At 38.0% G+C, this 12,963-nt stretch overlaps 1 protein-coding gene across 1 annotated transcript; it reads left to right on the forward strand.

Moving 5' to 3' along the window:
• Positions 1-3,407: 3,407 nt before the first annotated feature.
• Positions 3,408-12,196, forward strand: LOC127410124 (low-density lipoprotein receptor-related protein 10-like). Its single transcript, XM_051645192.1, has 10 exons — positions 3,408-3,469; positions 4,118-4,310; positions 4,655-4,687; positions 5,839-5,977; positions 7,324-7,514; positions 7,698-8,170; positions 8,342-8,772; positions 8,905-9,099; positions 10,064-10,193; positions 10,436-12,196. Exons 2-10 carry the CDS (start codon positions 4,259-4,261, stop codon positions 11,018-11,020), a joined length of 2,229 nt encoding a protein of 742 aa, XP_051501152.1. The 5' UTR covers positions 3,408-3,469; positions 4,118-4,258; the 3' UTR covers positions 11,021-12,196.
• The last annotated feature ends 767 nt before the right edge of the window (positions 12,197-12,963 follow it).

A 12,963-nucleotide genomic window follows, 5' to 3' on the forward strand; every position in this document is an offset into this window, starting at 1 on the left:
GATCTTGGGACACTCCCAAAATAGATGATTAAAAGTCTCAGGGGAAATTTGTGTAATCAGATTTGTATTCGCATGTTTTTGTGTGTTTTTTTTTTTTTTTTTTTTTGTTGTTTTTGTTTAATTCCTTTTTATACCCGTTTGCAGTCTCTTTATCCGCTTCCTACACACTGTGCAGTGAGTCAGAATTACTACCGTAATGACTCTAGAAAATGGGCAACTTAATATTCATACACGTGTAATTCTTACACATTTTTCAAAACTGATGCATGTGGCTAGAGTCTTTTCTATATTTTATATTTTTGCTAATTGATATTATGCTTGAAATCAACTATAATCAGAAGTTATGCAATCATATTCATATATTCACGTTTAAGTACTCAGATAGTCAGTTGCCAGTGTGTTGTTAAGAGAGAATATGACAGTCCAGTGTGAGATTAATCAGCACTGCAATTTATTAATCTCACACTGGACTGTCATAAATTATATTCTCTCTTTACAACACACTGGTAACTGACTATCATCCGACAGCCTGAATGTCAATACAGCACAATACAACCTACTGTATATTTTATATATACTATTTTTATTGTATACTGTGTGTTCTATATTGTGTGTATTGTATACTGTGCATTGTATATTATTATTTGTATATTGTGTTGTGTGTAATTATGTGTATATTAGATATTTACATTTTGTTGTGTAAATCTGATGTTTATTGTAATTGTCATACTGCTATGTTGCTTGGAACTGCACCCAAGACTTTCACCCACTGTTGCACTTGTGTATATGGTTGAGTTCAATAAAGGGATTTTAGTTATTTTTATTTTTATTTTATATTAATTCATATCATCACTGTTTAACTATCATTATACTCATGCTTGATGCCTTATGTATCCAATGTACCCATGAGATCTAAATGCATGCGTGAGACCAAATGTATAAATTTCATACTCTTATATACGAGTTTGTTACCCTATTGACCTGTTGGTTACCCTTTTGACCTAATGATGCTTCAGAGTTGGAATGAGAGAGCATAATTTATGACTGTGATATTGTTCTAAGAAAACATCCAGACATAGAGACATAGTAAATAACAGGATATGTTTGTCTCGAGACACCTGTCCTCGTATCTCGCTGACATAGGTAAATTTACAAGTCGTTTGCATAAATAAATGTACGAGTGGGGCTTTAGCTTATCTTTCCACTCAAACCGCAATTTTCACACTTCTAAAGATCGACCTGTGCACCCCTACTCCATGGCGATCATGATTTCAAGGACAATTACACTTCATAACACCATCTAGTACTCTGCACATGCGTCAAGCTCTAGGACGTGTAATCGAGCTTGAAATCATGATCGTGATAAGAGACTGTAATGACAAGATGTACAGTAAAAAAAAAAAGTTACATTTTGGTCTGTTTTCACCCAAAAACTGACTGTATCACTTCAGAAGATATGGATTTAACCACAGGAGTCGTATTGATTACTTTTATGCTGCCTTTATATGCTTTAAAATTTTGGTTACCATTCAGTTGCATTAAATTGAATTATTGAGCTGAAATATTCTTCTAAAAATCTTCATTTGTGTTCAGCAGAAGAAAAAAGTCATACACATCTGGGATGGCATGAGGGTGAGTAAATGATGAGAGAATTTTCATTTTTGGGTGAACAGTTCCTTTAAATTATTCAAAATTACACCAAAAAATGCAATTCACACAAAACAATAAGTTGAATACATCTTTACTACGATGAAAAAAAAAATGTAATTTCTAAGTCTAAAGTCATTTTGATATTTTTTTTTCCATGGCTTAAATTCAAACAGGTCTAAAAGTATATTCCTGGTTCAATAAAAATTAAGCTCAATCAACAGCATTTGTGGCTTGATGTTGATTGCCACAAAAAATAATTCTGACTCATTCCTCATTTTATTTTTTTTCTTAAAAAAAAAAAAAAATGAAAAATCAAAGATACAGTGAAGCACTTAAGTGAATGGGGAAAATGTTTGGAGGTTTTAAAGGCAGAAATGTAAATCTTATAATTTTATAAAAGCACTTACAATAATTCTGTTAAAATTCATGTATTATCTGAGCTGAAAAGTTGTGTAATTGTTGTTTTACGGTCATTTTAGAGTTTACAGCGTTGTGTCATCATCATTGCAACAAAGTTGTAAAGTTGGATATAACGTTACACAGAAAAAGCTAGTAAGTGATTCGATCCCACTAAAAATCATGTTAACACACATATTGATTATGTCTTATGGCTAAACTTTCGAAACAGTGAGTATTTTAATGTTTACGGATTGGCCCCATTCACTTCCATTGTAAATGTCTCACTGTCACCCAGATTTCTGCTTTTTTTAAAGAAAAGGAAGGGCAAGTCAAAATAATTTTTTTGTGGTAATCAACATTATGCCACAAATGCTGTTGACTTAGTTTAACTTGTATTGAACCTGTAATATTAATTTAAGTGTAAGTGGTGTAACCTTCCTGAGACAGGAGAAAAGAAAAAAAAAAAAAAAAACTCTCATTAAAAGCTGTAAGTCCTGAAAAAATAATTGTTGGTAAAAGTAATTTTAAATAATTTTTATTTTTGTTTCCCAAAAAAATCATTTTATAGATATTTGAAAAATGTTGGACTGGTTTTTAAAAATACCAGGTATTTTTACATTTCTATGAAAGGGCACATTTTGTTTAGGCCAAATAGAGTAACTCCAAAAATAAAAATAAAAACCTCTCTAAATAAGTAAATTAATAAATAAATAAAATAATATTACCTTGAAAAATATGTTTGAAAACTTGCTTGAAGTTAATGATTAAGTTGTGTACACTGATGTGTATTCAATGTGCAAGGAAATAACTTTAATACATTTTACTTGATGGTTATGCCACTTTACATTTTAAAATTAATTAAACACATTTTGTGTAGAAAAAGCAATAAATGCTTTTTTCAAAAATTATGAAACCAACATGGACACAAAGATTACATTTCTACGAACATGTCACATGTTATCCGTTGAACGGTTTCTCACCCACACTTATCATATTACTTCTGAAGATGTGGATATAACCACTGGAATCATATGGATCATTTTTATGCTGCCTCTGTGTGCATTTGGAGCTTCACATTTTTGGTACCCATTCACTTGCATTGTGAGGACCTACAGAGCTGAGTTTGTGTTCATCAGAAGAAAGAAAGTCATACACATCTGGTATGGTACAGAGTGAGTAATGATGAGAGTATTTTCATTTTTGGGTGAACTATCCCTTTAAGGGTTTGCCATACTGTCGCCAGCGTGTCCATGCTAAAATTGAGTGATGACATCTAGTGATGCGATGTGAACATTACACAAAGAAGGCGGAGCGTTTTGCGTCACTGAAACGTACATGGGTTGCGTTTTGTTCCCGCTACGACACACAGACTATACGGAAGTGGATTGACACGAATGACAACAAGAAAGACGGAGAAAAGGTATGGTAAAGATAAAGTCCCTAAACACTCTGCGTCAAAACGAAATAATCGAATTACTTAATATTTGTTTACACTGTGACATCGCGTCTTATTTGTTTTATATTATGAAACAAAGAAAGTCAGCTGGCTAGCAGTAAGACAGCTAGCGTTAAATAGCTAAAGTCAGACGAGAGAGAGGCTGGTTTGTCAAGTCGGAAACGAAACTTTCCGAACAAGCGTCAGGTTAGGCGTTTGTCTTTCAGCCTATTCTATTGCTAACTGTTCACATTAACACCTAAGGAAATTATTTTTTAAATATAGTATAAGTATGAAACGTCACTGAATTTATTGACTTTTTCGTACATAATACAATGAGCTGCAGCTTTGCCAAATACCCAGTTGCATCACTGTTATTTGGAAGAGAGCAAGACAGGAAACTGTTCACAATCAGCCTTGAACATTACGTTCTGCTCTAGAAATGTAAACCATGTTTTGACGCCATTGAGTATATATCGATACCAGATTCATTGTTTTTCGAGGTCATGCCACCGAGTTCTGATTGTATCGCTTTTTGGACACCAAAGGCAGCTCACACTGAGCTTCAGTTGTCTCTGTCAATGTTTATTTTGTCTGAAATGGTAGTTTAGGTGTTTCTTTTTGCCTTCACAGATAAACACTTCCAAAAGGACACATCGGTGAAGATGACATCTTCATTTGTGGCGAGCTGATGGATCTATCGACCCTGTTTTTTCCTTGAATTGTGTTTTAATTTGTGTTTTATCAGACAACGACTGTCATCGTCTTGTTAGAATGCGTCTTTCCCACAGCAGCCTTTGCATCTTAAATCTTTTGGTTTTAACAGGTGAGACATTGTGATTTTGATATTTTGATTGCAGCCTGAATTTGTGTGTGTTTAGCGGCCAAAGATGGTTGCAACTGTAATATTAGATGTCTGAGGCAGGCTCTTCATGTAGTTTGTCGCTCTAGATTAAAAAAGTTACCTTACCTGAACAAAAGATTAGGTAAGGTGGCTTTAGGGTCAAGCAAGTTCACCTACACCAAAGGCTGATTACATTAAAGTGTTGATCAAGCCCTGACTGTTTCCATTCCTACAGTCATTTATCTATACTTTATGATAGATGATAAGTCACATTTAGCATGTCTTGTCTTTTATGTACTGAACCCTTGGATTTTTTTCTCCCACAGTTCCCTGCACCCTGGAGCTGTCCTTCAGTAATGGTAAGGGAGAGTTCAACTATGAGCCTGTCCCAGATGGCACCCTAAACCCTTGTGGTTCTCCTCCGAGTCCACGTTTTAGTGAAGTAATGCCGTGTAGACTGTTGGATAGAGGTCCTCTGTCGAGCTTGCATGAGTCTGTATGCTCGCATGAATTTTAAAAGTCTGATTTCAGTCGGACCAAAACAATTATTTGTATTATGTAAAGGCTTTAGTCCAACTGAAATCACACCAGTCTGTTTTTTTGTTTTTTTGTTTTCGGACTAATAGATCTTGATAATGCAATTGTAGCTTGGCTTCGTCCAGCATGTATACACGTTAATTGCAATTGGCCTGAGTGTTGTGTGCATGCACGAAAGTCAGAGGTGATGTGCAACATTTTCACTCCCTTAAATTACCAATCTGTGCGTGTACAGAACAGGATTAAGCACTCAAAGGTGAACTGACAACTGTATTTAGCTGCAGTGTGTACGTGGCCGTTGTGTCATGTATACTTGGACAGACAGACAAAGACTGTAGCTCGATAATGTAAAAAACCACTGTAGCTCGATTATAACTGTGCATGTATACTTACCGAGTGCGGGATTGGCAGAAGTGCGTATTTAGGGAGCATAGTGGTAAATGACAAATGGGACATCCTATGGTTTCATGGACTTCAAAGACATGTGGATGTGGCAGCCATTGCAAGGCCTCAAGTCCATATCAAGTGTGCCATGTAGAACAGGGCCTATGTGCACTTACAGTGTTTCTTTCTCATTTTGAACACTCAGCTTATTTTGATCCACTTCCAGTGCCACCATTACTAAACAAAACATTCCTGATCAGAGCAGTCATCTAGACAATCCCAACAACTAAAATGTATACTTGTTGGCTATCTTTGTCCGTCTGCCTCTTTTTCCAGCTTTTAGAAACTAACAGTGATTTCTCTTCAGTCTTTTCTTTAGAAGCTGTTGCTTTTTAAGTTTAGTATTTTTTTTTATATGATCATTTTAAATGGCTGGTCAACCTGCAGTTATGCCACATGTTTTTAAATGACCATAGTAGATCAAAAATCTCATTATTATTGTAATGATATCCAATAGACATTTAGAGCCCAGAGCACAGTAATTAAACATTGCTGTGATTTCATTATGCTTGCTTACTGCTTCTTTCAGCGTATTGTGAGCGTTCACCCAAAATACTGCTATCCAGACAAGGAGAGATTCAAAACTCTGCCCACCATGCCTGGTCTTCCCGCCCACTCAACTGCAGTTGGCTGATAACCTCAAAAGTTGGAGAGCGTGTCATCATCAGGTACCAAGTGTTTTATTTTTGGTGGATTTTTGTGAAAAGAATGTTATACACCATAAAGAATCTGTATTTCTTGATTCTGTGCAGTCATTTGAACTTGTGTAATGTGAAAGTAAGCCATTGTTGGGTGTGAAATGTGAAATTAAGCTGTTGTTGATCGTAATATGAGTTTGTAAACTGGTTGTGTGTGTGTGCGTAGATGTGGAAGAAAATGTTTAGAAAATCAACGTTTTGGGGGCATGGGTAGCTCAGCGAGTATTGACACTGACTACCACCCCTGGAGTTCGAATCCAGGGTGTGCTGAGTGACTCTGGCCAGGTCTCCTAAGCAACCAAATTGGCCCAGTTGCTAGGGAGGGTAGAATCACGTGGGGTAACCTCCTCATGGCCATGATTAGTGGTTTTCGCTCTCAGTGGGACATGTGGTAAGTTGTGCGTGGATCACGTAGAGTAGCATGAGCCTCCACATGCTGGGAGTCTCCATGGTGTCATGCATAACAAGCAACACATGATAAGATGAGCGAATTGGCGGTCACCATGAGGACCTTCTAAGTAGTGGGAATTGGGCATTCCAAATTGGGAGAAAAAGAAAATCAAGATTTTGCTGTTAACATGGTAAGAGATTGCTTTGATGCTTACACTGATCACGTTTACATGCACTTGATGCACTTGAATGCAGAAAGCAGCCTTTTGAAACATCATGTAAATGAGAATGCCGATTTCCTTTCACTGTTTATGGAATTAAGAAAAAGCGGTTTAACACATCAAGGTTTATCATGGAGAACACAGCTTTTGTGGTCATTTAAATGCATAAGCAGCGTTTTTGAAGAGTGCTCATATTCAGGAACAGACCGGAGAACTTGCTTCACAGGATGGAGCCACACATAATATCAACAAGTCAGCACATCGGAAAGAGTTAAACAATTCTGGGATTACAGTGGAAAAAGCACATATACTATAAACTATACCCATTTATACACACCAATGTAAAATGTCAACTGTCCCTCACGTTTGCGTATATGCGCTCATACATTGGGGGAATCACGGAGTGTTACGTAAGAGGGAAACCTCACTATTGCAGTGCAGTTCCGCTGCAGGTCACGATAGAAAGTTAAGGAAACAAACAAAATGGTGAAGTCCTCCTTGGATGCCATGTTTGTTATTTAAACAATCACTGTGATTGAGTCACATGAATATTGGACTAAAGAGTACTTATACAGTGCATGTAAACGGGAACACTTGTTTCTCAAAATAAGCCGCGTTTTTGTGTCTATGTAAACGTAGTCATTGTAAATGGTCTCTCTTTCAATTAATTACCTGTCATTTCCTTTGCCTTGCTCTCTTTTGAAGTTTTTCCCAGTTTAGCATGAGATGTGGGCGAGAATGGGTGTCTGTGGCTCCTCTCACTGGCAGGTCCAACAAACTCTGTGGTTCCCAGTTGCCACCACCATTTGAGTTGACGGGCGGAAACATAACAGTGACGCACCACTTCCTCCCCCATTTTTACCCGGTATCAGGGTTCCACCTTTCATATATTAAAGGTACACTGGAACACATTTAAAGGGTTCAGAGCACACCTTGGAAGACTGTCAAATTAATTTCCTTAAATGACACAAGATCTTATTTTGGCTAAAGTTTTAACCATGTTTATTCCATGGTCTCTCTCTTAATCTTTCTTTTTCTAACCATCCTCCTATTTTCCTTTCCTTCCACAATCTTACCAGACTCAGGTCCCTGTTTTCCAGGCGAATTTGAATGTTACAGTGAACGCTGTCTCCCAGCATCATGGCGGTGTAACGGACAGGTAGAATGCCTTGGCGTGGGTGATGAACTTGGTTCTGATGAGGATGGATGCGATGACATCACTCCTGAACCTGACATAGACTATATAAATCACCCCCTTCCCACAGAAACCACAACCATGGCTATTCCGTTGTCCAACACAGATGTGACACCACTTAAAGAACCCAATGTTCGACTGGTGCCCAAAGGAGGACCATGTGGGGGGTACTTAGATGCGTTTTATGGGTCATTTACTCCTCCTGTACTAACAGGACACCCATTGGAGTGTGTGTGGACGGTTGACCCCCGAGACTCGCGACCACTTAAACTAGAGCTCCAGCAACTGGATCTGGGTCCTGGAGACACAATCATAATCACAGATCAGCCCCATGGATCAGGCAACATCATTAAAACTGTGAGTAAACTGTGCGAGTTTACTGTTTGTAATTGTGTGCAAGATAAGTGAATTATTTGTAATGTTTCTTTGCTTAGCAGCATTTCTAGCTTGTTTATAGCTTTGTACTTGGTCAGTGCCAATTGCTGTGTTCCAGTCATGTAATTTCCTCCCCTCCATTGACTGTTACAGATCAACTATGTGTCCAATAACAAAGCAGTGGAGGTGGAATCCCACACTGGCTTGCTAACCCTGATCTACCATACACTAACTGCATCGGATGGGCAGGGCTTTAATGCGACTTATCGTATTACGGATTACTGCCTTCCATGGGAGGGGCTTTGTGGGGGATCAGATGGAGGCTGTTACACCCTGAAGCAGCGTTGTGATGGGCACTGGGACTGTCCTGAAACGGGCCTGGATGAGGAAGGGTGCGGTGGCTGCCCGGCTGGACACTTCCTCTGTGGCATGGGCGGGATGCAGAAAGCAGGCCACCAGCAGGGCAAACCAAACTGCTTCTCCATCCATGAGCGTTGCAACTACCAGCTCAACTGTGCAGATGGCAGTGATGAGAGAGAATGCACCATCTGCCAACCTGGGACATTTCACTGCGACAGTGACAGGTTTGTGTGCACTTATATATGGGTGCATGTATGTTTTATTGCTTTCTGTTCACTATAAAAGGAATAGTCAACTATGGACATGAATTACGTTTTTGTTATCCATATAATTGGTTGTGTAAATTGCTCGAATAGGTGTGTATTTGAGAGCTGGCGCTGTGATGGACAGGTGGACTGTAAGGATGGCACAGATGAGCTAAACTGCACTGTGACCCTGCCCCGAAAAGTTATCACAGCGGCTACCGTTGGAAGCTTAGTTTGCGGACTGCTGCTAGTCATTGCAATGGGCTGCACCTGCAAGCTGTACTCGCTGCGCACTCGAGAGTACAGGTAAAACCAGTTAAACTAATGCTGCCTTACACCATTCAATTTCAATATTAGACAATCTTATATAAGTTTGGAGTGTTCAGCTTTCCTTGTTTAGTATTAGAAATGTATAAATAGAAAAATTACCATCTTTTTTTTAAAAAGTTTTTGCGACTTATAGTCCAAAGCAACTTTTTTTTAATATAATTTATATTTAATTGATGTTGGCTGGTCAATCTCACTGCACATCAAAACACAAACAGATAAAAACATAATTCATAGAGACACATGTAGCATTTATGTAACAAAGTATTTTATGTAGCCAGTTTAAATATTCTGACCATCATAACATTATTGTGCTAACAAACAGGATTACCAGCACTCTAAGAACGCTGTCACGTGCAACTCTTCACATCCCTACAAAATGACACTTCATCACACCCCTAGTACAAACATTCAGTCAGTGAACCAGACAATTAGTGCATTGCATAGAGTTGCAATGTCTTTGATCGACAGTCATGAACGTTGATAAATAGAACAGAACAAGCATATTTTTTCACTCAGACTAAAATGTGTTTTGTATGTGTTGTATGTGCATGCACACAGAGTTACGTATGTTATAAAGAGATGTGGCTTATTTGCCGTGTTTTTTCATGGAACATAATATAAAAACGACGGTTTAAATGATTACTTAAAGCAGATGCTTCTGATTAAAATGAACCTAAATACAACGTGACATGATGCGTAGATTTTCTAGGGTAATCTTCATGGTGCGAGTTGACATGCTAAATGGATAGTTGGCTGCTCCTGGATCTTAATGCTTGCTTACTGCTTTTCTCCCAATAACACTTTTGACCAGTTCTGTGATATAAAGTAATTTGACCACAATCTCAGTGATTTTTAATTAAGATCAATTATTATGTGATATGTTAAGTTTTAATGGTACATTTCTCCTGCATTTCTATGAACCTTTGTTCTGTTCACTCAGCATGTTCGCACCAATCACTAGACAGGAGGCAGAACTGATCCAGCAGCAGGCCCCGCCCTCCTATGGTCAGCTGATTGCTCAGGGAATCATTCCACCTGTGGAAGACTTCCCTACTGAGAACCCTAATGAAGTAAGAGCTCTCAAAATGTGTTATATCAGTAAGACAATATTCAGTGTGGGTTTCTTGAAAGAGCCATTACAATTATAATTCAAAAATATTTTTTTTAAACAACAAAATGACTTCAACTTTATTATTTATATTATTATGACTTGTAGCAAGTACCTGTATTATAAACTATCCATTTTTCCCCCCCTTATTTGTGGCTCTTTTAAATGAATGCTTTGTTAAAACAATATGTTTCTATATTTTAGACCGCCACACTCTCTTTGAGAGGAATACTACAGCTCCTCAGGCAAGACAATGCTTCCTCTCCACGACGAAGACGCAGGCCACGGTTTGTCCGCAGAGCTGTCCGTCGCCTGAGAAGGTGGGGCTTAATTCCCCGGCCTGTTCCCAGGTCATCACAGACCACCACCTCTGCCTCGCAACAGACAGAGGCTCCTACTTCTGCCTCTGTGCCCAGCCAATCAAGTCCTGGAGTTTCCTCAGTGGCTGCAGAAGTTGCCAGTCAGCCCTTGCCTCAGAAACTGTGTTTATCCCATCAGACAGAGCTGCAGCAGCAGCAAGCAGAGGCTCCTCCCTCTGTCCAGCCTATCCATGCCCCTGAAATGCAACAGACCCCGCCCATAACTGTACCCCCTAGCAGCCCCTCCCTGGTATCTCTCTTCCACATGCTGGGGAGGAGTATCTCCCGTTTCAGACCCTCCCCGTCTCCTACCTCTCTTCCTCTCTCTGCATCTCCCTCTTTTTCCTTTTCTTCTTCAGAGGATGAAGTGCTGCTCATCCCTCTCTCTGATGACACAACCTCTGAAGATGATGTGCCCATGCTGACATGAGCTACTCTTATTGAAACCATTATTCTGTATTTCTCTCTCTTCATGACTGTGTCTCTCCCTCCATGAAGTTCTCTCTCTCCCTTTCAGCACGTAAACGTCACCATGTTTGCTTCTTGTGCTGGCTTGGTGCCTTATCTTCTATTAATGCATCTGTTTTCCTTACTTGAGAAAAGACATGACATGAGAAAAAGTATTGAATTATGTGTGTCAAAATATTTGACAAGCGACTGTGTGCATACAGATTTGTGTGTGTGTGTGTGTGTGTGTGTGTGTATGTGTGTGTGTGGTGCACTTATTTAAACATTTACAGAGAAAAAAACATTTGCACAGAGAATCTTCCCCCAGCTGGCTTAGGAAATGCCATGAAGTGACTACAATTCTTAAAACTGACCTGGTAAGATTGATTTTATTTAGAATTGCTTTTTTTATTCTTTCAGCCATGGTTGTGTGTGTGTATATACAAGTGAGTTTACCTTATAATGTTACAGGTCACACATTTTCTTGTGTGTGTTCCTAAGAAGTGCCTTTGATTGAGCTTCTTGTAGATCACTAAACAGTATGTGTGTATGTATGTGCTTTCACGTAGGGCCAAACACACATGCACAAAAGTTTAAGCAAATGTAGAACTCACCCTTGCTATGTATATTGTAGTGCATGGCATCTGTGGCAATAACTTAATAAAAAAAACTGTGTGTATGTGAGTCTGAGAGAGAGAGAGAGAGAGAGAGAAAGAGGACGGAAGTGGTTTGTCACTCAGTTGAGATGATCCCTCTCAGTGCCCAAGGTTACACTCACACCTCTGTGTGCACCACCAACCAGAATGACATCACTATTATATCACAATGACTTGAATATGTCTTTCAAAATACAGATTTATTACTTTCAAGTTCCTGGCTCAATGGATAATCAACAGATGACCAGTCATAGTGCCATATCTCTAGTCACATGTTTTTAGCTACTTTTACAATCATTTCACTCCTCTTACACTGTTGATTGTTGTTTTTACTTAATGTATTTTATTAATGCCAAGATGTTAAACTCTCTTCTGCTGAGTGGTGATTGCAATAGAAAGAGGAATTATCGTAGAATAATTGATTGTAGTAGGACGAATTTCACTGTATATATTTGCTAAACCAGCTGGAAAATCCACAAAGATTAAAATTATTTGCACTTTTAGTTGTCCTCGTGTACTTTTTATCTGTCATTTTTACATGGTGTGCTATTTGGTTGAATCTCATAAAACCTGTTAAGAAAATGTGACATTTCACTCCAAACTCCAAACTAAGAAATTTTGATTTTTTTTAAAGAAAAAAACAGACTATTAAGATTTTTATTTTATTTTGTGACATTAAATGTTAAACACATTTTCACCCCATTACCTTTATACAAAACAGCCCTCTAATTTCATTACTTCAATGCAAATTATATATATATATATATATATATATATATATATATATATATATATATATATATATATATATATTTGTTTTTAATTATTTATTTGAGAAAAGTGAAAAAAATCCTACTGGTTAAATTATAATTATACTAAAGGGAGTGTGAAATGTGACGTCACACACACACAAAAAAAAACCAAACAAAAAAACAATGTGCTATTAGCACTTCAAAGGCTGCACTGACAGTGGTGCCTCAGTTTCTTTACTTCCTGAGAAGGAGTATCTGATCTTTCAGCTTAAAGAGGAACACTGCAATGAAAAATTTGGAAAGCGTATTCGTAGATAGTGTATGAGGGGTATGATTGGATCGCCATCTCTGGATACAGGATTGATACTATGCTGGTAAGAAATCCATTTATCTGTGTAATCAAAAAAAAAAAAAAAAGAATATATTTGCCTAATTTAAAGTAAATTGCAGTGGACTGCTGTTGTTTTGAATTGCTAGTGTTTAATCCAATACATTATTTCTGTATTGTGAAAAGATTA

Source organism: Myxocyprinus asiaticus, chromosome 2 (assembly GCF_019703515.2).
Source record: "Myxocyprinus asiaticus isolate MX2 ecotype Aquarium Trade chromosome 2, UBuf_Myxa_2, whole genome shotgun sequence".
NCBI classification, from domain to species: domain Eukaryota; kingdom Metazoa; phylum Chordata; class Actinopteri; order Cypriniformes; family Catostomidae; genus Myxocyprinus; species Myxocyprinus asiaticus.

Excerpts from the sequence above, each read along its gene's own strand:
- LOC127410124 (XM_051645192.1), top strand. The coding sequence starts at position 4,259 with ATGCGTCTTTCCCACAGCAGCCTTTGCATCTTAAATCTTTTGGTTTTA. Across the intron at positions 7,515-7,697 it reads CCACCTTTCATATATTAAAG|ACTCAGGTCCCTGTTTTCCA; the intron begins GTACACTGGAAC and ends CAATCTTACCAG. Across the intron at positions 9,100-10,063 it reads CTGCGCACTCGAGAGTACAG|CATGTTCGCACCAATCACTA; the intron begins GTAAAACCAGTT and ends CTGTTCACTCAG.